At 39.5% G+C, this 25,306-nt stretch overlaps 1 protein-coding gene across 2 annotated transcripts; it reads right to left on the bottom strand.

Annotated features, from left to right (window-relative positions):
• Window positions 1-1,529: 1,529 nt before the first annotated feature.
• mnta (MAX network transcriptional repressor a) lies at window positions 1,530-24,784 on the bottom strand. 2 transcript variants are annotated; one of them, XM_041810294.1, is made up of 6 exons: window positions 24,541-24,784; window positions 16,769-17,354; window positions 16,374-16,415; window positions 15,950-16,061; window positions 4,571-4,763; window positions 1,530-4,398 (listed from the first exon to the last, which is right to left on the bottom strand). In XM_041810294.1, exons 1-6 carry the CDS (start codon window positions 24,608-24,610, stop codon window positions 3,590-3,592), a joined length of 1,812 nt encoding a protein of 603 aa, XP_041666228.1. In that variant the 5' UTR covers window positions 24,611-24,784; the 3' UTR covers window positions 1,530-3,589. The 2 variants fall into 2 exon arrangements, with proteins under 2 accessions (XP_041666228.1, XP_041666236.1); XM_041810302.1 differs by lacking the exon at window positions 16,374-16,415.
• Window positions 24,785-25,306: the final 522 nt, after the last annotated feature.

The following is a 25,306-nucleotide window of genomic DNA, read 5'->3' as shown; positions in this document are numbered from 1 at the left end:
TCGTACATGTCAGAGAGAAGACGTCCAGCAGCGGAAAAATGTGATCCACTTCTCCACAACAACGGAGCCTTATCTCAGCCTTACAGTTCAAAACACAGACAACGAGAAGTTAAAATGTTCCTGCCTCAAGACAAGCTTTTCTCCCATGATCACACAGGAGAGCTTCATGAATAAGGTCTAAAGATGCTCTCATCTCATGAACTTGTCAGAAACTGCTCCAGCGTTCATCAGCACAGATAGCAGACTAATATAATCACAGCTGTGCCTGAATGGAGGACTAGACTGCAGGGTTTAGGTCTTCATGCATAATTGGTGAGTTTTGCGTCACCCTTAATGAGGAAAATAATAATTTTATAATCATCAATAGTAAACTTAACACAGAAAACATTTCAGGATTTTCCATACACTGTAAAAGACAAAGTATTTCTTGTTTTATGTATTTTTGATTTATTAGTGAAAGATTGAATTAAGTACTTTTCAAAATAAAACATCTAAATTTGACTTTATATTGATTTTTACTTTCTGCATATAATTTTATTAAAAATCCAATAGAACAGTCCATTTTTATCACCAAACTAGTGCCATTTGGGGCTGAATTTAATACAGCTGCCGAGAGGCCATTTCAAAATATCGCGATATATATTGTGTATCAGGATATGGGGTCGGAGGTGGGCCGCGAAAATTTTTGAAACTTACAAGTGGGCCCTGAGTTGGAAAAGGTTGGGAACCACTGATATATGGAAAATCACAAAAAAACTTTTTTGTACCATCATTCTAATATTTTAATATGCACCAGTAGAGCTTCCTGTTGCTCCGCCACCTCATCACTCACACAACTGCTGTAAGGAGAGTCAGCTTTTAACGTTAGAGCCGTTAAAGGCCCGGCCGTTAGCCTGTTGGCCTAGCTTAGATAATGACATTTGACGCCATATTGTCATGACCGAAGAGCAAGCAGAGACAGCAAGACACATGAACAGAAGAAGAAAAACTCAGTCAACTATTTCCATATTTTAAGAAATGTTTCCTTTTTTCTCGAAACTACATATATTTTTTTTCTCATTCGGTCGTAAAAGAAATGATGTTAGCATGCCTTCTAAGGTGTTGAGGCAGCTTGCTAATAAGCGTTTTAGAGAATAAGTTTTTGCAGTTCTTTTTAAAATATTTTTCTCAGCTTTTTAAAGTTTTACAGTTAATAAAATGAAATATTATTCTTCATAGTAGCAGTTTTAGCTAGTTGTACCTTTTGGTAATATATGTACTAGATGTAGGCTTCACATTACAGTTCAACATGTCCTGTTGAACAATGTAGAGCATCAATTAACCTGCTGTTTTTTTATACTCTTGGTGGTGTACAATTTCTTAAAAGATCTAAATAGCTCTAGTGGAATCTTTGATTTTGAAAATTGAATCAAACTGACCTGAATGTTTAAATTAGATGCACTCTTTAATTTGACTTCCCTCAAAGTCTTCAGTTGCCAACTTTGTATTGCAGCATCAAAAAAAAGCTTCAGACATTTGTTAGTGTAATACAATTTATTAAGTATCTTTTTAATAAAATTTTCATTTTTTACATATGTCCCCAAGCTTTTAACATAATACAGTAATAGATCTAAATGCAGCCCAACATTTACAGGCTATATACAACTTAAACTTTCTCCATAGGGAAAACATACCAGTATATTGTTGCTTTTTCAAGTATCTAAATCCCTATTATTTTTACACACTTTGTTTAGCTCCAATAGGATTTCAAAATCAAATTGTTCAGGATAAGTCGCCTTAAATTTTAATGTGGGTTTTTTAATCTTAAAGTTCTGGGGGGAAATTTCCAGTGCGGTTATGTTGCATCAAAATGAGTAAATACTTGGAAATGGCCAAATGTTTTACAAACATGGGATCAATTTAGTCATTATGAGAAACAGCATTACGCTTTATGGTCCCAGGAGGGGGTTAAAAAAACAAAACATAATTTGACTATCAAGTTTAAACCAAAGAGAAATTACTCCTAAAATGAATCAAGCAACAATATACCATAAAATACAAAATCACATTTACATGTTTCACTTTACATACACGTAATATAAAGTATAAGCAAAAGGGCTTAACATCTGATGAGTATGCTACTCCATATCCTTTCACAGGTCAGTACATTCAGAATAAATCAGGAGAACACAGCATGTTGGTGCACCAACAAGTGCTATGCTGAACTGAAGATTTACTGCTCATTAACTCACAGAAATGATCACAGTGCTAACTTTGGAAATTTATAGTCTTAGAAAAAAAGCAGATTGTTTTTATTTTGCATATCAAAATAAATGGATATAAATCAAAAGTGATGGTTGACAGGACCAATAAATCATTTATCCACTTGCCACAGACTGACAAAACTGCTGCATTCTTAATGCATTACCAACATGCAAATACTCATCCTACTACTGTTTCCCTGCAAGACTGCACTGAACACATCCTGCTATGTTTTATGGACCTTTTCATTCAATCACATTCAAATGTCATCTTAATGCGCATTTAAGTTGTTGTTTTTTTGTTTGTTTGTTTGTTTGTTTTCTAAGAATGTAATCACCCAATCTGTCTGTCACCATGTTTACATTTCAGGGATACGTTGATGGAAAAGAACTGCCTTTTTGGCAGGTATTTAAAATCTATGAGCATCTGTGAGATAATCCAACTGGATTTGTTGTGAACAATATACACTCACAAGTATGAGTACGGGAAATACCGACAGAAATTTGACTTTCATTAAGTTGTAATAAAACCTCTTACAATTTTTAAAAACTATTTTCAGATTATTGTTGCTCCAATATGCCAATTAGTATTATCCATGACTTCTTTCTTAGTTAAGGGACAGCTGTGTCAAATTGAACACAACAGCCAGCAGAGGGAGCCATTGCTGTATGCAGCACTCTGAAGGACTGCAGCTCCAGTTCAGGAGCTGCGAGTTCAGTCCACAGTTTAACTCAAACCCTGTAGCATGTGCCTCCTCTAGAGAGGGGGAGCTCCTCTAAATCACATTCCCAATGTGCTGCTGGTTATGGCGGGTCAAGCACTCTGAATCCACACTGCCACAGCCCTCAAAACCCGACGTAGCCTCTCGAGTACAAGATGTACTGTTGGTTAATCCACAACAGCCACTCTGATAGTGGGAAGTCTAGCCATCAGCCAGGACAATTTAAACTCTGTAACAGAGTGCTATCATGTGAAGCAAACCTCTGCTCCTTAATCTGCAACAATGAATACCATGTTGGGGGGGATCTAAACCTGCAAACCCCCCTTCCCCTTATATTCAACATGATGACTTTCAACCTCAAGCGACCTGGCATATCTTTAACTCAGGATCAAGATTTGCAGATGCTATGGCAGACTAGTACTGAAAGAGGGCTGAATTTGATCTTGTTCCTGTCTTTATATCAGCTCTTTAATCTCTGAAAGAAAGTGAATCTCTGTTGCTGAACAGCGAGGTGCCCTGCAACTCTTCTGCCCTCATGTGGCCTTGTCTGGCCTAGTCTGAGGCCCATGGGTCTGCCCTGTCGTGGAGCATCTCCTCCTTCTAGCCCAGTGGTCCAGTTGGCAGTGTTCAGGCCAGTTTCAGGGTACTGATGGGAAACGGGGGCATGGCCACCATTGTCACGGGATTGAGCACCGTCTGACCCACAAGCTGCGGGTGGTGGGTAACCATTTGGGTCTGCTTGCTGACGATGGCTGTGGTTGTTTGGCTTGGTGCGGAGCCATTTACCTGAGGGTGGGCATGGTTTAGGGTGTGGGCGATGTGACCAACTACAGTTGGTTGTGTGACAGCGACCGACTGGGGATAGAGAGCAGGTAGATGCTGGCTCAGATGAGCCACCGGGTGTACGGTGATGTGGCCGATGGGTTGGTGAGTGGGAGCTAACTGAACAGAGCTAGTGGTGGTAGAGGGAGCCAAGTGAGTGATATGTTTTGGAGCTCCTCCCTGGATGACGTGGTTTACAGCCTGGATGACCGAAGGGTGTGACACTGAAGCGTGGGCAATAACTGTGGGGTGCATGCTAGACATGGTCACCATCTGAGTCTGGGTGGGGATCGAGGGCTGGGTTGGGGTAGTGGGGTTGCTTGATGTTGTGGTTGTGAGTGTCTGGGGGGCTGCAGGCTTTGACACTGGCTGCGGAGAAGTCATGGGCAGCGGCTGGAGCACTGGTTGGTGCACAGGGGGTTTATGCTGGATGGAGATGTGTTGAGCGATGAAGGAGGTAGAGGTGGTGGTGGTGGGTGTTGGGGCTGGGGTCTGAATGGGTGTTGCAGACTTGTGCAGCTCTGGTTTCATATTTTGAGGCACGGCGGGTAAGGCAGTCTGTGCTCTGGGTGGAGTCTCATCTTCCAGGTCATCGTCCATAATGTCTTCACCCTCTGTAACAGACAATTCACTCTGTGTTAATACATGTTTTTACCAATAAATATGTTTGCATAAGGTGTTGTTTTAAAGCATCCAAAATGTTCAATTTCTTCAGTATATTCTTAATATTTGAATATCAGCAGCCCTATAGCCCTCCAGTACTTCCACCCTGGCAGTCATCCTCACCTGAGGCAGTGGAGGTGGAGGCCTGGTCCTCCTCAGGCTGTACTGTCTGTCGAAGCACTCGGTCAATCTCAATCACATCCATCCACTGGCTCAGCTCGTTCTTCAGCTCTGCTAATCGCTGCTGAGTGGCGATCTTTTCTCTGGCCAGTCGCTCCATGTCATGCTCGTACTCCTTCTCTTTTCGCTTTAACGTCTGAGAAGACAAAAGATTTATACAACAAAAAAATGTCATATCTTAGACTTGTTTTGCTCCATGACAAGCTGCTGTCAGTGAATTCACACATTGATACCACTTCATAAGATTCACATGTCCAGTTACATTTCATAATCAAATGTCATGTTCGTATTTGACAGTGTGAGTGAATTCCTCCTCAGGCTCTTGCTGCAGGCATTATTGTGCCATACATAACTGTGATAAGCCATTTGTTTAAAATGTGCTATAGTAAGGGGTTCAACAAATAAGTAGAGGCAAAAGTAAGATGCAGACAAGAGAGCAAAAAATCGATTCTTCAATGCACCAAGATTCAGAGTTGGACGATTCTGAATCGATTTACAAATGACCAATAATCGTTTATCTAAATTTTAAATACCGTTAATAAGTCAGAACAAAAAGGCGGAACTCCGACGTGCAGTGCATTATCACCCAGACACTTTCAACGAAACCAATACAGAAGTCACTGCATCGCTGCAGAAAGCAGGTAGGATCTTTTTGTTCCAAACTCAAATGTAGTGTTTTATAATTAGTGGACACAGTGAGAACAACAGTAATGTATTACAAAGAAAAAGCATCAAAATACATCAATAATCAATTCAGAATCAAATCATGGCCCTCTGCAACTTAATCGAATCGTGAGTTGCCTAAAGATTCCCACCCCTAGTTGTTGAGGCTGTTATATGTCTTAGAAATATAAAATTACGTCAATCTGCAAATCTCCATCAGTGTATACACAAATTAGTTATTCTGTGAGATCATACTTAGTAGATAATAAAAAAAGGTGGTAAAATGTGAGACACAAAATGGACAAGTCTATCTTGGTTCCAGCACATTAAATATTTCTCACAGGGCAGGTATTATTCTGTATCAGAACATTAAGAACTCTAATCAAACTGTCTGAACATATCTAGCATGACAAAAGCTGCATTGTACAAAATCATGACTAACAAGAAGACTTCCTTTAAAAAAAAAAAAAAAAAAGCATAATTTTTCTCTAGTATACGAGAACAAGTTGAATACTTCAGTCTAACCACTATGGAAGCCTAACTTCATTAAAAAAAGTGTAGGTGTTAGTTTATTAACCTTTACTAACAAGCTTCTTTTCAAACTCAAGCAGAAAAAAAAACACAATTCTAAAATAAAACTCAATAGAAACCTTTTATTTAAAGCCTGTGTGCCTACAGCTGATTAATATGGAGTGAGTCTAACAAATAATGATTTAAAAATAAACCTGCAACCAGAGCCTGTGTGCAGGGAGCAAAATAACAAAGCTACAGGAGCAGGAGGGAAGGGAAGAAGGAGGTGGAGGAGACGAGTATGGAAAGTAGGAGGTGCTTCCAGGCAGCAGCTCTCTGTGACCTAATTTCCCCTAACCCGTCAGCTGACACAAGGCAAAAAAAAAAAAACAACAAATAAACTGAGCTGAACTTCTGTGCACAGCAACAGGAGAAAAGCTTGAAGATCAGTAAGGAGGAGGAAGAGAGAACAACCAAAACTATAAGAAAAAAAGGTCCACATAAACATTTAAATTTGTCAGCACAGATCAGACAGAGTTAATGCTGCAGGGGATTAGTGTGTTGAAGTCATTTACATTATTTGATTTATTACATTTCAAGTTCATGTTGGGTAAAACATCACAGCTAGTACTGATCATGTCCTCAGTGGGAGAGGCTTTAAGGAAATAACACTGAATTCTTTAACCAGCAACTTGATGACTCAGGATCATAAAGAGTGGACTTCCTGTTAGTGTTCATGCCACCGTGTTCTAGTGTGCATGAGAGGAGGTAAACTCTGTGTGAGTGAGAAAGAGAGAGTTTGAAATAGATGTGAATGTGATTATTTGTACAGTAAGGAGTAAAAGACCCGATCATAAAATATGTCATTGTGTTGTGTTGTGTATCTTTGCATCTTTTTATGTAGGGATGTCTGTTAGCGTGATCTGTGCATTTTTACAACTACAGTATAAATAGCAAAGGGGGACAAAAGGCGGGCCTTGTGTAATTCGGCACCTGTCTCTAGTCCTTATCCAGGATTAGAAATGCACAGGCCAAGCAGTCTGCGCCTGTACACCGTCCTACCGAGGGTGATTTCAGCTCCCACACACAAACAGAAACTCAGAGGAAGTACTGTTCATGTATGAGTTTGGCAAAAGAAAGCTAAGACAAAAACACAATTAAGCACCAGTAAATCCGCATTAATAAACTCTTAATCCAAAGAGCACTATTTTCGCTACAGGCCAATACTGATCAAAATCCAATTATGAAATATTAGCATACATTTTTTCTTACATAAACAGTGTTGATACACATTCCTTCAATCAGTCAATCTTTATCTGTAAAGCACCAATTTATTTAAAATGTATTATGAAGACTATCAAGAAAGAGCGCAGGTTGTGACCATACTCTTTGATGTATTATTTACAAAAACCCAACATTAATCCACCATGAGCAAGGCATAAAGTAATATTTAGTAAGGTTACAGTGGCCAGCAAAAATATCCAGTTATTCTTTTGTTATGATCAGGCACTGCTCAAAGTGACATGTACTATCCTGAGTTGTTGAATTGTTGTTGGCCCAGCTCAGGCGCATTGCTCTGTGGAGATATGTGAACAGGTATTGGTCCTTACATAACCTGTGTTTAAATCGACTTTAACTAAACCAACTATGTAAAAACATTGAGAGTACAGCTGCATAAAGGGCAGTCCTACTAGAAATGTTTTCTTGTTATACCAGCCCTAAAAATCACTTAATTACTTTTTCCTCTAAAACTGATGCCCATGTTGGTCATTTAGACCCCACATCAGTGGGTTCTTGCATAGCCAGTTGTTTTATTAGTTTTTTTTTAACCCCTGATATAAACCAGTGCAGCTCCTCCACAGGTTCAGAGTCAGCGGTGTAGCGCAGGGTTCTCTTTTAATCTCCTTAAAGCATACCCACTTCTCAAGCCCATTTGATGCAAATTGTTCAGTAGTATGTAGCAACGTTTTAGTATGTTTTTCCCTAGAGTGGGGAAGGCATGGCCCATCTTACTCTGCCTTTTATTGGCTATGACTCATTATTGCCTTCAATGTTTGGTTGGGTAAGCCAAACAGAGGTAGAGTAGGACTGATCATACTTTGCAGTTCTGGATAAATGAAAACAGTAACAGAACAGGTGGCGCTACTTTCTATGACGTGCATCCCTCATCATAATTTAATTACAATCCTTGCTACCTGAAGTCAACAAGCAGAAGTTGGTGGTCAATGTGCCAATACAAAAAGCCTATTTTTAGGTGTATTAAATATGCAGACCAGTGTATAACACAGGGCATTTATCCTTTGCTCAATGGGTTGCTAAAAAATATGGGGTTTAAATTAAGAGTATACCCTCTTGTGCGGGCACCATGACACCACTGCTCACAGAACCAAAAAGCTGACATCGGCCAGGTGGATGCATCGGTCTAAATCTGCCTTAAACACTTGTTTCCAAGCACAAATCAACACTATAACATTCAACGGTGTTGTTTAAAACAAACAAGTAGGATTCCTCCTCTTGAGGACTTCTGTAAAACCACAACAATTTAAACAAGTTGTATTGTTTTTTACACCATTTGGAAGCATGGAAATGTACTAATGTGAACATGCACATTCATTTAGAGCCTGATGAGTTTGTCACTGGTGAATGAAAAACAAGTTCTTTACCATGGACTCATTAACATGTAGACAATATTTGCCATCAACAGCCACTCCCTTTCAAAACTAAAGCTGCTGATATCTGTTCCTCAGTCTGAATACACTAGCAGTATGCTCAGTCTCCATGCATGATGTACTGAAATGCCCCCATCTCTGGTTGTCATGGAAACAGCTGAAAACCTTCTTAAGGTTTCCTCTGTGACCCAAAAGACTGCACACCCCTTTATGTTCCCTTTATGTTCTGTCTTGTTTTTCCTGACAGCATTTCAGCACGAATGTTTCTTTTAAAACTCAACCTGGGTGTAATTATAGAAAATATTTCCTTACTGTGTGGAGAATTTGTTTTACTCTCCCTCTCTCACACACAACATCTACCTCAGATGGATTGTCTGAGAGGCAGAAGTTAATGGAATAAACAGTGTTCAAAATGTGATACGTGGACCAAAATGTCTGGCTGTCTCACTGTTACCCTCAAGTTTTAGCCAGCAGCCTTACGTGAGTGAAGCCACAACTGTGCATGCCTCAAACTATGACTCATGCAGATGGAAAACGCTCCACAAACACAGAGACCCACTGAACTCTAATGGTGGACACAGCCTCTCTTTTTAAACAGCTAGTCTGAGATTAACCAGGTAAAACCTGATTGTCGAGTACATCGCAGATGGATCACGCATGACTTCACCAGCCTGTTAATCATGTCAGCAGGTTGGTAGGACACAAGGTGCCATGTACCTTTTGTTTCTCAGCACATGGCCCCACCTCGGCTGTGTTTGCATGTGAAAATCTAGATCAGTACACAGCTCGGCTGCATTGTGTGAGTGCGTGTGTGTGTGCAAGGTAAACACTGCTCAAGCGCTGTCACAAGCAATGCGAGTGCCGAGCACATGGCCCCACAGAGAACAGGAGAGGGAGGGGGCGGCAGATAGCGGGATTGAAAGAGAGCAATACAAGCTGTACTCACTGACTCACTTCTGCAGCAGACAGCACAAGGCTGGGTTTCTTAAAGGGCCAGGAGCACAGGAGGCCACGTTGCAGACATGCTGCTCAGCCTGGCTCACTGATCAGGCTTCTTTGCAGAGGTCTTGTGATGGTGTGGTAACCATAAACCCTTGTTTTACAGTGCCTTCAAGCTGGAACTGTGAACCTCACGCGGTGCCTCACTTCAACAATAAAAGGCTTGTCTTTGTTAAAATTCTATCCCACTTTTTTTGCACCATTTCAGTGTGAAAACTTGTGCTGGTCATAACTGACCTAATTACCTCACTGTGTGTGTGTGAAGGACTGGCTTAGAGTCCACACCAAGCTTCTGTAGGTAGACTCCTCATATATAGTTTTCTTACACATGTAAAGCCTTTCTTTTAACTGAGCAGGAAACAGCCTTCCAAAAAATACACACTACTCTATAAAACCAAATCACAAATGCACAAACTAAGACAGCAAATAAGACTGATTTAGGTTCCAGTCATGACTCAAAACTATACAAGAGGAAATTTACTGAGACTTCACAGTATCTGAGCTGAGACTTGAAATAAACCTTGAAATGTTAAAAGCATAGCTTGAACAGCTAATTATCTTTCATATTCGAGGCAAAATGAATCAGAAAATGTCAACACAATCAGTGCTTTCTATTAAGGCTGTGCTTCTTAGGAAATTTGCCATTTCATGCACACTTAAAGTCATTATCGAAAAAAACACGTATCTACTTTTCTCAACCTCTAAACTCTAGGCTTTCCCCAGCAGATGGCACAGCATTTTTCAGACTTGGGCTACCAGCAGTAGAGGAGCAAGTTCAGTCAGCTTCGAGGGGGAAATGAAGCATGAGAGGAGTAAACCGAGCCTTGTGTTTACCTCTCCATGTTCCCTCCCTGCTGCTGGTAGCTAAGCCTGGTGGTACGGTGAGTCCTGCCTGTTGCAGTGCTGGGCGGAGGCCCAGCACGGGGGGTGACGTCACGCGGCTCAGGCTAGCCATGTGCTTGCTGCTCATGTGGCCTTAAAAGCTTAGAGAGGCAGGATGGAGGGAGGAAGGGAGGGGGAGAAGAGAGGAGGAGCTTTGATGCATCAAGGCTTATTTTACAGCCTCGACTTTCACAGCAACACCACTGACTCAGGGGAGATCCTTTAGAAACATGATATGGTACACTTGAAGTTAAAACCTAAACCCCTGTGCAAGTTTCTTGATAAAAAAGGAGTAAACGAATGGACTTGAATGTTTATTTGAGGTTGTTTGCAATCATTCTGATTTAAAGCTAAACGAAGAAGTGAAACTTGAACCACAGGGCTGTTTGTTAAGCCAGTGAGTTTCTATAAAAACAGCTAAATATCCAGTCAGTAGTCAACAATATAATAACAGCAGTTATTTCCAAATTAATACATGAGATAACCGTTTAGATAAATCCAATAAAATGTGCTGCTGAGCCTAAAGCCTCTTATTTGAACCTCTCCTGAGCTCTGTGTTGTTGTGTGCAGACTGACTCTCTGCTGGGAGGGGGCAAAGAGAGGCAGCATTCAGGGAGTTGTATGCAGGAAGAACACGCGTCTGTACCACCCATGTCAAGATGACAGAGAGAGCACGTGTGTTTTGTTCTGTTTTGGCTTCCTGTTACCTGACGCTCACTTGTTTTACTCCACCCCTCCAAAACTAAACAACCACTCAAGCGTACTAATGACATAAAGGCATGTAAGAGTAAACTTAAAAGAACCGCTTAACTCCTGTGACCTACAGTAGAAAAAAAATGATGATGCAATATGGTGATCATTACTTTTTACGGTTTCTCGTGACATTTTGGCAAAAAATTGAATGAAACAAATGTAATTTTCTCCTTGTCTGTTCTCTTTAAATAACTCACTGGTCAGGCTCAGCTGTACAGAGACAGGTCAGTCAGCCAGTTGAAGGCAGCACGTTGAGCACTGCGTTGCTTAATCACACAGAGAGGGGGCAGAGGGAGGGAGATTGGGTGACGAGCATTGCACCCACGCTGTCCTAGTTTCCCTCGGTATCCACACGCACGGAGCAACAAGACTGCTGCTACTCAGAGCAACCAATCAGCAGCACACAGTCCTTTGTAATTTGTACATGAGAACACATTCAACACAGCTACATCACAGCAGAAACATAAAAATCGACGTTCTTTTGGAGAACTTGGATTAAATAAGCAGAGATATCAGCACACACACTGATGTGGTAAGCATAACAAAACAAATAACAATGAAAATACCCAAATTACAGCAATAACACCCCAAAACACTTCTTATATTGCAACACCAGGGCCTATGGGTGAACTCTCCAAGTTTACAGCTGCCACCCTACATTATCTATCTATAGGAGAAAAATGACCCACTATGACACGCTCGACAGTCTGAGAAGTTAAACTAGGCCAGAAGGGGACCTTTGCACCAGCTGTTTACAACCACCACTCTCTCACAGCAAGGGCCTGACTCAGACACATGGGGAGGCACTTGTGGAGATGGCATACATTCCTAATGCTAAAGAGTCCATTAAAATAGGAGGATATTCAATGGTTTACTCAATATGGTGACAACAAATGATGTACTGTATACATTATATGCACACATAAAGCATACTGCTCTGAAATTTTGTTCATACATTTGTTTATATAGGTACTGTCATCTAATTTGAAAGCTCTTACCAAAAAGTATGTTTTATTTTTTTATCACACTCTCTTGCACACCTAGACTTGCAACAGAGGAATGTAGTTTGCATTGTTCTGCAGTTCAGGTACACCAATTTACTGGCAGCTGACATTTATTGGCAGACATTCATTTCAAATACATGATAGGATCAAACCTGTGATTAACACTGTGGTATCTGTGATGTTGTGTGTATGGTGTAGTGTAATTAAATAACTGAATAGCCAGCCAATAAGGATTAAGCACATCAGCACTGTGAATCAAACTAAACTAAAATGAAGCACCAAGACTGTCAGCTAATATGCTGCTGCAGATCAGTCATCCTCCTCCTCCAAAGCAGTAATGGCAAGATCCCCCAAGTCCATGTCACCATTCAGCTAAACACTCATTTAAATTACATTTAACCGGTTAGTCTAAAGAGTACGAAATACTATAAATAAACTAAACTACTAATAAAATAAAATGGTCAAATTCATCACAGGGTCACTGTGTTAGCCACGCTGTACAGAGTAAATCAAGCTCACAGCACACCCACTAACAGGAGCAGCTAGCTACGCCAGCCTTTGTTCCTCTTTGCAGATTATCATGCTTTGATATGTGGCCTCTTTTCACTTCTGTTGAGTACATGTGATTTTAACCTTCATACCACTTTATTTCCATTTCAGTCAGGCATTTCATGTTTATAATTTTCAAGCATTTATTATGGTAGCATAGCATAGCATAGCTTGGTGTCAGGCTCCGACTTCATCACTCCTCGCCGATTTATCTCATGCAGAATTGAGGAGTTATGAGAGAACATCTTAAACCCCCCTAGTCTGAGCCAGGTGGATGCTGGGGTGGAGGTGGGTTGAAGCGAGAGTGCAGTGCTGATCCAGGGCAGCAGCAGAGTAGAAGAAGAGACTGGAAATCTTGCAGCTTAAATAGATCACTGATTTAGAAGGATGCTAGTTATGTGATTTGCTTAAGATGCATATCAGGTATGGGTCATTGCGCTCAAAATTATTGCCTGAACTACCTCATGAGGTTCGTCACATTTACTACTTAAAAAACTGTCATACCGCACTTTCCCTACTACACGCCAACAGCTACACTTCTCATATTACATACATCTGGTGACGTGCTGGCGGAGAGCTCAGACAGAAAGCGGCCATTCACTGAAGCTACAGCAGCTTCTAGTGGCGGTAGGTTCATCGCAGTTTAAAAGGGCATTAAAGGCCGATATTTCAAGCCCATGTGTATATTAAACAATAGGTAATTAGTCTAACTGACTCATAAATCTCATGCCTGCTAGTCTGATAAACTTTTAGCCGTTTAACTGCGCGCATCCCTACTTGAAATCTGTTTTGAATCAGAGGCAGTTATCTTACAAAATGGTGCAGCAATGTTAAATAATGATGTGTTCGAGGTAAGGTAAATAAAAGTCACCATGATTTGTTCAAGTGTAATTTAAAGAAAAGGAAATTTTGGAGACAAACTTGAGTAAATTCTGTACCTTCTCTCTTTCTGCATCTCCCTTACCTCTCTCCTTCTGCTTTTCCTTCTATACTTTTTCAGCCCCAACCCAGCCTCAGTAGATGGCTGTTCAACATAAGTCTGATTCTGTTTGAGGTTTCTGCCCAATAAAGGGAAGTTTTCCACTGAAACTTTGCTAAATGTTGCTTAGTGCTTAGCTTATGATGGATTCCTGTTGGATATTTCTTTATGAATAGTATCACAGCACATACAGTGTAGACCTGCCCTAATTTCTTTACATAACTTTGGTTATGAATTGGTGTTATACAACTGAAGTCCGGTTATTTATTTTTTTAAGATATATTTTTTGGCTTTTCGTGCCTTTATTTGATAGGAGGAGGACAGTGGATGGAGCTGGAAACAGGAGAGAGTGGGGAGAGACATGCAGCAAAGGGCCACAGGCCGGTTTTGGACCCGATACATGGGTAGTGCTGTAGATTGCTAGGGCATCTGCATGCCCCAACTGAAGTCTGATTAACTGATTGAGTAGAGTTGTCTGGAGGTGAAAAGCGTTTTTTTTTTTTTAACAGCATAAAATAACTGCTGCAGTTATTTTACGCTGTTAAAATAACTGCTGCAGTTATTTTAACAGAGTAAAATAACTGCAGCAGTTGCATAATGCCCTTAGTTAATGTCCTGAAACATATTGCCATTTATTTATTAGCCTCTTCAAAGTGTTTAGCCTGTTGAATAGGTGTAACTTCTTTGTTCTGTTAAGAACTCCATTAACCTATTTCACATAAATTAGCACGTGATGAATCACCACATTGTATAATTTCTGTAGGATACTTGTTGCATTACTGCTTGAGAGGTTTTTGTCCAGTCAGTAAAAATATTTTGTTAACTGAATAAGGAGGACTTTTATGCTCCTTATAACCAGTGCTTTAAGTGGGCTGGTGTGCAGCGGTACGCAGTACTGGCACTTCTAAATTTTGCCCTTTGACGTGCCGGGACTTTTTCCAGCATACCGTCACTTCTCAACAGTGGCAGGTGAACTCACCTGCCACTGTTGGAGGGAAAACCAGAGATTAAATCGTTCACCTCTCCTGGACAGTGGTGCAGCACACAAGCGCAGCACGCAAGCGCAGCACCTCCTCCACCAAGGAGCTTGATGCTCCACTGACACTGTTCGTACTGCCGCTGAACGAGACATCAACACCAATAACATATTTAATAACAGTATTCAAAATGGCCGATCAGACTTTTGGTGAAAGGATCGGGGGCTGTAGTTTTGCTTAAAGAACAGCTGACTCACTGACGAAGACAAAAAGCCTGGATATACGGAGGCAAAGTCAGCTCACATACGGAGCGGAGACTCAGGTGTCAGTGAGGAGAGGGGCTGATTAATCTCTGCATTTGGTGACAAAGAACAGCTACTGAATTCACTGCATTTTATATTTCTATTTTATCAAAGAGCCTTTTTACCTTTTATGAACAGTATATATTTTTGTTTTATTTTTTATATTGTTATTTCATAGGTTTTTTTATTTAAGGGCTTGTTGCCTTTATTTGGAGAGGACAGGACAGTGGATGGTGTAGGGAATCATGAAGAGAAAGTCAGGAATACTGGGACTATGAATCACTAACACTAATACGCTTATTGACCACAAAATCATCTATTTCAGTGCTGAGTCTAGTGGGGAAATAGCATTTCATTTTTCTTATTTTACTTAAGGAGTTTATTGTTTAATAGTGTCTTCCCCACAAACATGTCGTTTATTTTTATTAATTTTCCATGTCCATGTTGACAATGATCAGATTGCTGTTAATAAAAATGACACCGGGACATTTTATCCTTGTGGATTTGACTTAGAGGTGACTGTTTTTGTTTTTTCTTTGTAGATTAAAAATATTCAAATATAAAACATGTATAGCCATTCAGCTAAATTACTACTGAGATATGATTTTTGCTCCATACCGCCAAAATTAGTTCTGGGATTGTATGAGAAGAGAGTACCGGCACTTATTTTTTTCCACTTAAAGCACTGCTTATAACAGGCTCCTCTTCCACTTGTATATGATCTCAGAACACCAAATATGACCCCTATTGGCAGCAGATCAGTCAATCACTCCCATGGATGATATGTAAAAGTATGAATGGGCATCTCCAGTTTTCATAGTCAAGTCTTTGCTAAACATTGTAATAACAAAGCCTGCACATTTTTGAGTTTAACCCAGCATTAACGCAAATATTCACTCCCTGAAAAAGTTACTTAATAAAAAGGCAGAAAAAGCTGCTGAAGTACTGGCCTTACTACATTTTAAATCCTGCACAGCTCACACAGTTAGTGGTAAGACTTAGTCTTAACCAAAAGCCCAGATACCAGCAGCTCACCTGAATATATCTCAGCGCGCTCCTCAGCACACAGAGATTGGAGGTCTTTTTCTCATCTATGTTGGGGATGTTCTTCTTCAGCGTCTCGAAGCACTCCTTTAAATGTGCTCGTCTGATTGATACAAGACACAGAGGGTAGATTTTAGACTGGACTAATGGCACACCTGGCCTTTTTTCTTATGATTAACAATTTTGAAAAAAGAACATGATTCAAAATAGATAGACAAAAGTACAAAAATAACTTTAAAATTAAACTGTGATGAATACATTTAGGCCTCACTTAGTTTAAGAGTAAACTTGTAAAACAGAAGCGACAGGAACAATAATCTATGACTTTATGTGAATGGTACACTACTCAAAAGCAACATAAATATATTGGATATCTCTCTTTAAAGAGGCTCTATAGCAGACAGGTTGAACCCACCTGTTTTTCTCAAGCTTGTTATGCACCTCTCTTGTGCCTGCCCTGTAAGAGCACAAATGAGAGCACAGTAAGAATTTGGTGTCAAAAAGGGCAGAGTGATGGGAATGATGAAAATCAATCAAAGAGGAGGTTTACTGCCTTGTCCATAGGGGTAAATTTAATGACAGGGGTTTTCTGTGCATGCCCAATTTAAGGTAAGGCTTAAGTGTTTTTGCAGTTAAATACAGTGACATTTGTTTTGTATTTCTTTATTTAAAATGCAACAAAATTCTTTGCATGGTTTAGAGGGGTAAGAGTAAAAAAATTCTTGTCTGGTTAGAACTCATAAAATTAGGACAAATAAAAATTAGAAACATTCTTTTTTGATTTTAAACATTGAACCAGGTTTGACTCACCCTCCAGGCCTCTTCTTATTGTCTAGCTGGCGGCCATCATCAGTAGGACTCCCCCGGCTGATGGGGCCGTTCTGTTGAGGGGCCTGCTGGAGCACAGGGCCTGGCTGGGGAAGTAAAGTGTGCTGCTGGGGAGACGACACAATGGAGCCAGGGTAACGCTGGACCAGCTGCTGGTGTGTCTGCTGCTGTGGTTTACTGTTGTTGGTCAGGGCAATGATCGGCGGCTGATGCTGGTGGTTCTGTATCAGAGGCTTGTGGTTGTTGGTCAGCACCAAGGGCGGGTGGTCGGGTTTGGGTTGTGGAGAGCGTGGCAGAGTGGCAGCAGGAGTCGGAGCGGCTGGAGGGGAGAGCGTAGCAATAGGCAGGTTTGGTGAGCCTGTAGGGTTGGGGGTGACCACAGGGATGGGGATGACTGTGATGGGCATGGAGGGGGGAGGCAGAGAGGGCAGTATGGGTGCTGGGCGGCACTCAGCGCGGAGCTCATCTGCTTTGGAAACATTGGTTGTGTTGACAACATTATGGTTCACATCAGAACGCCTCTGTTCTGCTAGCTGCTCCAAACGTTGCTTCTCCCTCAGTTCCTCCTCTGTTGATGAAACAAGGTAAACACTTAAGGTAACATCAATCACAACACCACACTATGCTTATTAACTTACAAAACAATCACAGACAGATCTATGGTAGTGGTTGTGATGTAAAGAGCTACATATGACGAGTGCAGAGGTGCAAACATAATGTTTTAAGAGTTAATGGTAAAACTCCATAATGCACACAAACAATGGCCTCCAACAGGCCACACTCATCCTGATGGACTTGTGTTTTTTTTTCTGAATAATAATAATGATACTAATAATAACATATTTAAGATTAAAGTTAAAAATCAAAACATAGAAAAGTTTAACTTAAGAACTCGGAGCTTATCTAACACCATATCAGCTGCTCACAGCAAATTTCTATCAACACAACAGTTACTCCAAATAAATGATAGCAAAAGGGTAAAAGATGGCAGATTCTTATGTGATTTTTTTCATGGTTCAGTAGTGAAATGTGCTGCTTTTGTTACAGGCACAAAAGAATATTTTACAAAATCCCAGCAAGACTCAAACACTCTTGAATAAAACAAAGAAAATGCTGGCTCCTTAAAAGGTTCATCTTACTGTAATGTAATACCAGCCACAGTCTTCTGACCATGTTGTTCAGTGAACGGGAGTACAGATCCACTTTACTTCCATTTAAAAACCCATCTCTCACTTTTCCTCACCACTAAATGTGTGTTTGACTTTTTAAATGCTACCTAATACAACATATAACTTCATGTGTTAAAGATTTAATTATGAACATATATGGGAGCTTGCTCATGATATAGTAGATAGTCCAAGCTCATGTGAAACTGCAAAGTTTCGACAATAATAGAGGGCTAAGAAGAATATTCATCAGCCGTATCATACTTCCCATTCAAAATAAAACAACCTTTTTGTAATATATGTATGCTGTGTTGTTATCATGGCTGTAATGTTGAGAAATAGAAATGATTTCCATCATAAGAGGACCACTGCAGCTCTGCAGCACTTCACCTCAAATCTAAACTAGACTTAACTACATGTTAGGAGGTTCATTATAAAGTAACTTGGCAAAGAATAAAGCCAAAAGGGCCAAAAAAGCATACTTAAAACTTCAGTTTACAAAATACAAGATTTGATAGAAAATATGAGGTTAGGAATCACTATAGGTCATTAGAAAATGATACAATTCAACACTAAAGAAAGTAAGGCTCAACACTGAATCAAAACTTTTCTTAAGCCATTTTCATCTAAACTGATCCTTGTAATATTTTCAGAGAAAATATAATAGGACAGAAAACAAAACAGAGAAGAAAGAAACCTTCATCACCCACATAATCCCCTCAACTTTTACTTTCAGCACAGTTGTATGAATATATAGAAATAAAGAATTTCAGGTAGTGTAATAAGACTGCACTAGTTTTATCTAGGGTTTTCCTCAAAATCTGCAGATGAACAACATAATACAGTAACAGATTCTTTGCAATTTAAGTGGTTATGTTAACTTAAAGCAGGTTAAATTTGTAAGCAGGTAATATTACATTAATCAGTGTTTAGTACTGTTCATCAACATTTAAAATCTTCAGTGTGACTGATACTGCTGAGATTTTCTCTTTCGACATAAAGGTTATACCCACTGTTTGGAAATAAACATTTTCAGCATTGTCATACAAAATACAAACTCCCCACAGATAATAATCTACCAAAAGTGTATTTGTCCAGCTGCTAAAGAGTTCAAAGTTCACAAACTTTATAGTCTCAATCCGCAAACGTACATGCACACGCACAGCCTAAGGGCAGTGATACTTTGTGATCATGACTCTTGTAAAAATCATGTGAAAGGGAATTTTTTTCCTAGCTCTGAGAGGCTCAAAGGCTGTTTAATAGTATCATTTTTCACAGTTCGAGGTTTCACTTTTGCTGTGTGTGTTTTTGGCGTTGCAGTAAAAAAGCTAAGTCTCAAAGTCAAAACAAGTAGGAAAGAACAAGATGTTCTGGTCTCTTTGCTATGCAGCTTTTGTAAGATGGCTCATTATAAGTGGCTGATAATTTAGTAGCACAGTGCCAATACACGCATGATGCTGTGTGGTCTTTTGTAAAGTGAAAACCTATGAAACACTCCTAAAAACAAGAGGGTTTTCTATAGAAATTATATAACTGCAGCAGCACACAGAAACACTGGCCTACTTTCTGCAAGCAGTGACCTGCTCTACAGTAGCAGAGAGGGAGGGAGGAGGAGGGGGAGGACTCTGCTCTCTCAATGCAGCATGGCACAAGGAGCTGGAGACATGCAGGAGCTCTCACTCTGAGCCTCTCTCAACATACAAATGTCGTCATTATGATAATAGTGAAAAACGACGGCACATTCCAAAGTCTTTAAAACTGCTGGATGTACAGTGCTTAACAAATTTATTAGACCACCATCCAAAGTAAGGTTTATGCCACAGCTGCCCTAAAATAACAACAGTGGTAATTACTAAAATAATTTTTTATGTTTCTGCAATGGTTAATACACCAATATGTAGAAGCTCTCTAACCCAAATGATATTTTTAATGCTAAAATATAATTATTATTGTTATCCATGAATTTTCAAATTTACTGATTTACTAAAAAACTGAAAAAATTGTAATGCACATTATTATTTCTTGATTAATATGTCAAATTATAGTTATTTACTTGCATTCCTGAACAGAAAAATTAGTTTTAGTGGTTGAATGTTATGCTTGATTCATTTCTGACTTCTCAGAGAAGCCCAGTGAGCCGGCTCAAATTTGGGTAAAAAAAAAAAAAAAAAAAAAAAAAGGTGAATTCAGTTTGAAATTCCTCATTCCTGTTCAAAATGGTAAAATGTGGAGAGCTCACTGAAAATGAAGGGTCTGCATTATAGCACTTCATGATGCTGGATGGTCTCTGAGACAAATATGACAGGTAGTCTAATAAATTTGTGAAGCACTGTTAACACACTTGTACACATCAAAACTGTGCTCAAATTTTTGGCATTTTATGCACAGTACATGAAATAAATCATACAGATCAAGGTCAGCTTATCTAATGCAACAGGTCTTGGAGGAAGATTAGGGCCCTATGAAATCCGTTTTATTTTTGCCAAATTCCATTTTTCCATTTAAATTTTTGGAATTAGTTTTTTTTTTTTTAAACATTTCCACTAATTTTACCATCAAAAAGAGTGTCTTGTTTATGTAAATGAATAAAACTCACTAATTAAATAGAAATAACCTTTAATTTATTGAAAAAAGGCCACAGTTGGCCCAGGAGCCACAGTTTGGATAACCCTGATATAAAATAATTATAACCAGTGTAACAGTCAGATAGTTCCTGCATTTTAACACACATCCACATGTATAATTACACAGGGTCCTAACTGATGTTTATAAGGTAAATGAAGAAATCCTTCTGTTCTCTTAAACACAGAGTGATAGTAACTTGATGATAAAGTAATATTAAAGTTAAATGGTTAAAAGTGAACCTGTTATCTAAACTTTCTTTACTCTCTCAGTCTGTTACAGTTTATGCAGAGTGATGCTGCATTGTTCTGCTCCTGACTGTAACAGTTCTCTCATCATCTCTCTCCATACATTGCTGTCTGTCCATCTGACTCAAATCAGACCGCTACATTAATGTAGACATGTACTGGCTCCTTAAGCAACCAAAGGGAACTTGTTTTAGCATTTTCTCAACATGGGGCAGTAGTTTAGCCCATTCAGCTTGAAAATAAAGCTGTTTGAGTCAAATATAGCTACAAATGATTTTAACAGCTCAGCTGTTAGTATTAACTTTAGGGATTTGGTATCAAGCTGTACAAAAAATGTTATATTTTTGTGCTTGCCTTTACTGGAAATGGGATGGGTTAGATTTAAATTTAGAAGACAGAATGCTATAGAAATTATGCTGAATTAATGGGAAAATAGTCTTCGTAATTTTTTGTGATTGCAATTAAAGTTCCTCATTATACCATTTTTTAACAACGTGAGCAATAAATCATTATGTATTATATCCAACACAATATCTGATAGATTAAACTGGGGCTGAAATTTTTTGAAAAACTATCAAATTGTTATTATTTTGACTGACATTGAAATTTAAATATGAGTAGCTGGAGAGAAGGGAGTGATCATTTTTATGTCATTCTATCTTTAAATAAGAAAAGCCTATATGAAAATGAGGACAGCAGGATTTTTGTAAACTAGTCCAAAAAATGACACTTGAATGATTGCGTGATGTGTGGGACACAACATCTCTGCTGCAAAAGAGTTTTAATCTGGTATTTTAACTCATATTAGGTTAAAGAAATATTGTACCTTGTGCGAGTTAAAAATGGCAGTAGACTGTATTGTGATTCAGTCTATATTTCCATTAACTGCCCAGTCCTATATGAAAACCTCCCAAATACCTACGCAGACCTACTGGAAGAAAGCTGTACGTTAACTTTTTTAGTGAATAAAGATTATAGTCCAATGGTGAAAGGTGGATATAATGTAATATAATGATATATATAAATATATATGATATACAGATATGATTATACAGATATAATGATGTAATAGCAGGGAATAGGGGTGGTACAAAATGTAGATACACTAAAATATTGCGATATTTTGTGGGGTGATATTGTAGCGATAATTTAAAATGCAGTATCAATATTTAATTAATTATTAATTTACTTTGTTGGTGTGGCAGTTTATGGTTCAACCCCTGACCGCTAGTTGGCGACAGGCAACGCTAGCTGGCAGCAGGCATTAGACTCTCTAGTTGACAGAAATAGAGCCTCTGCCTGTCGAGCTATCTGTCAATCAAATGAGGCGTGCCAATCAGCTTTCATCCTAAATATAATCCAAACAATCGTGGTACAAAAAAATTCACCCCCCGTACAGTGGAAACACAAGAAGAAACTAGCTAATGAGACATGTTTGGTGTTTTGAACCAGGCTGTAAACCAGTTTATTTCTAGAGTAAAAACCAGCTGTTTAACATGTGTCCAGACGGGACTTCCAGTGTTCCTGCAGCCAGCCTCAAGTGGACACTCGTGGTATAGCCATTTTTTGTACTTTTTTAGCACATTTTTCAGGATCGGAGGTTCCCGCTTGGTCTGCACTCATGAAACCATAATCACACAGTCAATACTTTGTTTTATTTTGTAAGGACCTGCACCGTCTTAGTGTTGTTACGAATGACGACTTCGGTAATACGATGAAAAAAACCTGTGGTCTGTCACGTAATGCCCTTCCCACAACAAAGTCCATCAGTCCTTGCTGGACTTGAGGACCGGCTTGTCTCCCATAGTCTCTATCCACAAACACCTTGTTGTTATGTGATGACTTAAAAACATGAAATATAAAAGATTGGAATGCATTTACTCTATATTGATTTATTCCCCTTTTCTTTAAAAAAATCCTGACAGCATTTAATTCAGTGCAGAAAATGGGGAAAATCCTCATCTTCAGATTGCACAAAGATAGTTAAAATGCTAGATGATGCAGGACTACATGTTTTAATAGTTTAACAGTTTTTTTTTATATTCCATATTAACTTAAAATTACATAGTAGTTTTATATAAATTGTGTATATACATACACTGTATAAATGTATATATAAACCGCATAAATGTGCGAAGACTTTATGCACTTTATGTTCAGTGTTTCAGCTTGGTCTGTGTCAAATTCTGTGAAACTGACACTAAATTGCACTGAACAAATTGAAAAATCCTGCACTTGACCATTTTACAACTATTTTGTGTTCTTTAGTTTGGCATATTTTGTGATATATTGTTATACAATTTTCTTGCAATATATTGATTATCACAGAACCACTGTATCATGATAATATCGGTATTGTGGACCATGTAACATGTATGGTATTGTGAGGTACTCTGTGGTTCCCAACCCTAGCTGGTAGATGTATGGATCGAGAAAGATGAGCTGTAGGACACCTTCATCTGTCTCACAGCTTTGCTTGAACAGAAGTACCACTCTGATGGCCCATTGTCTGATGCAACATTTAATTTTTCTAATTAACATGTATTTATGTGACTGAAATATTAATAAAGCTTTGAACAGCTACAGAAATCAAACAAACTGGCTTTATATACTTGGAATCATGAAATTTAGAAGACTTGTAGAAATGAGTATTTCACTGAACTGGGATGCACTGCTTGTCTTTGTTTTAATTTGTCTCATTGGGAAAACCAATGGATTTCCTATACAAGTTCAGTACAAAAATGCTTCTTTTTTGCAATTTCTTCCGATTGCACGCAGGAGTGACTCATCTTCTTCATACACGATCTTTGGGAGGGGTTGCCCGGCACGCACGTGGTGAAAGAGGCGGAGACAGCGCTCCAACGCTCCCCGACGTGGAGGCGTGGTTGGCTGGTATACGTCATCGACAGACATACAAAGCTCTCCACGAGCGTCTGAGGGGCAAAGGACTTTTATGTTTTAAAGACATTGACAATCGGAAAGAAGTGAAACATGTAGGAACACGATGTTTTAATGCTGCAGCCTCATGTATATTAATGGGGGTGGAATAACTGAAGGACACAGACTCATGTAGGGGAAGCCTGAAAACGGATCCCCCGCAGACGTTGTCAGGTCATTATGTAAAACAAGCTTGGCACTCACTGCGCCACCGCCCTTTATCCCCCCATGTTTTTCGTTAATGTTTGGTAGCAGTATTTTTAAGTCATGAATAAGCTGACAAACAAAAGCAAAAAGAGGGAGAATGTTAAGTTTACTTTGGAGCTTACGTGCAGTCTACGTCTGTAACAGCAGTCTATGGAGCAGCTTTCAATGCAGTCACCTCTGATACTGCAGCGCCCTGCGAGTGTTTATCTGCTACTGTTGACAGCTGTGATTTAGGTTAACATACAGTTTGAAGCTAAAAGCTACAGTAGATACTCTGCAATGCGTCTGTGCATCAGAACGAATTTGAAAGTAAAACTCAAACGTCACTGACAAACAAAAATTCGTCTCAGTTACAAGTCATATTTAATTTCCAAGCAAACCGGTGATTTTCATTCAGTATTTAGTTCACGGATAACAACTGTAAATCCACGTTTATATGGTTTGTCTGCACTTCAGCTGAATAACTGTTTCACCATCACACTTCCACCAACTGTTGAGTATTTTTCAGTCAATATTTAAACGCGACAAAGCGTCGTAATACGTAACCCATATTTTAATTAAAATACAAACTTACCACGTGCTTTCTGTTGTTGGGCTTGCAATTCCAAAAACTTGGCTGCCTCCAGAAGCGTTTCGATGCTCATTTCTGCCCAGTTGGAAAGACCGTGGCTTACGTTTTCAAGAAACAGGCGATAAAGCTAACGCTATAGCGCCTGGGTAGAGAGGGGAGAGGTTCCCAGTATAAAGCTCGGAAAAGGGTAATCGGGTACCCCCTCGATAGAAACTCTACCACTTACGTAGGAGAGTTACAAACAAGATGGCGCTCAAAGTAGTGGGAACAAATAAGGTTTGTGAATCACGCACCGTTTGTATCCGCCCCCAGACAAGCACACTCCCTCCCATGCACACCAGAGAGAAAACAAAAAAGCCCGGACAGAGACTGGGATGGGATCAATAGCTGTGTTATAAAGCTTCTCCTCTGAGCTGAGTCATGTCCGTCAGCGTTATAAAACGGGCGATACACTCTCCTGACCACTGTTCTGTCTTTATCTCAGAAACATGTTAAAATGCCGGCGGTAAGCAAATAGCTGGAGTTGTATCGCTTGAAATCAAATTGACTGAAAGGCGCCATTTAAGCAGAAGAAAAGGCTTTACTTTAAAATGATCACAAGAAATAACTTCATACCCTACGATCTGCTTTAGCTACATTTATTAGAGCAGTGCAGCGTTTGCTTGTCCCGAAATATCTCTATATAAAGGAAAGTTGCACCGTTTTCGCCTCGCTGGCAACACTATCGTTAAGGCCTACTTGTTGCTCTGGCCAGTTGACGTAAATTAAC

This window comes from Cheilinus undulatus, linkage group 2, assembly GCF_018320785.1.
Source record: "Cheilinus undulatus linkage group 2, ASM1832078v1, whole genome shotgun sequence".
NCBI classification, from domain to species: domain Eukaryota; kingdom Metazoa; phylum Chordata; class Actinopteri; order Labriformes; family Labridae; genus Cheilinus; species Cheilinus undulatus.
Note: the sequence above shows the minus strand (reverse complement) of the source record. Positions and strands in the feature narration are given on the sequence as shown.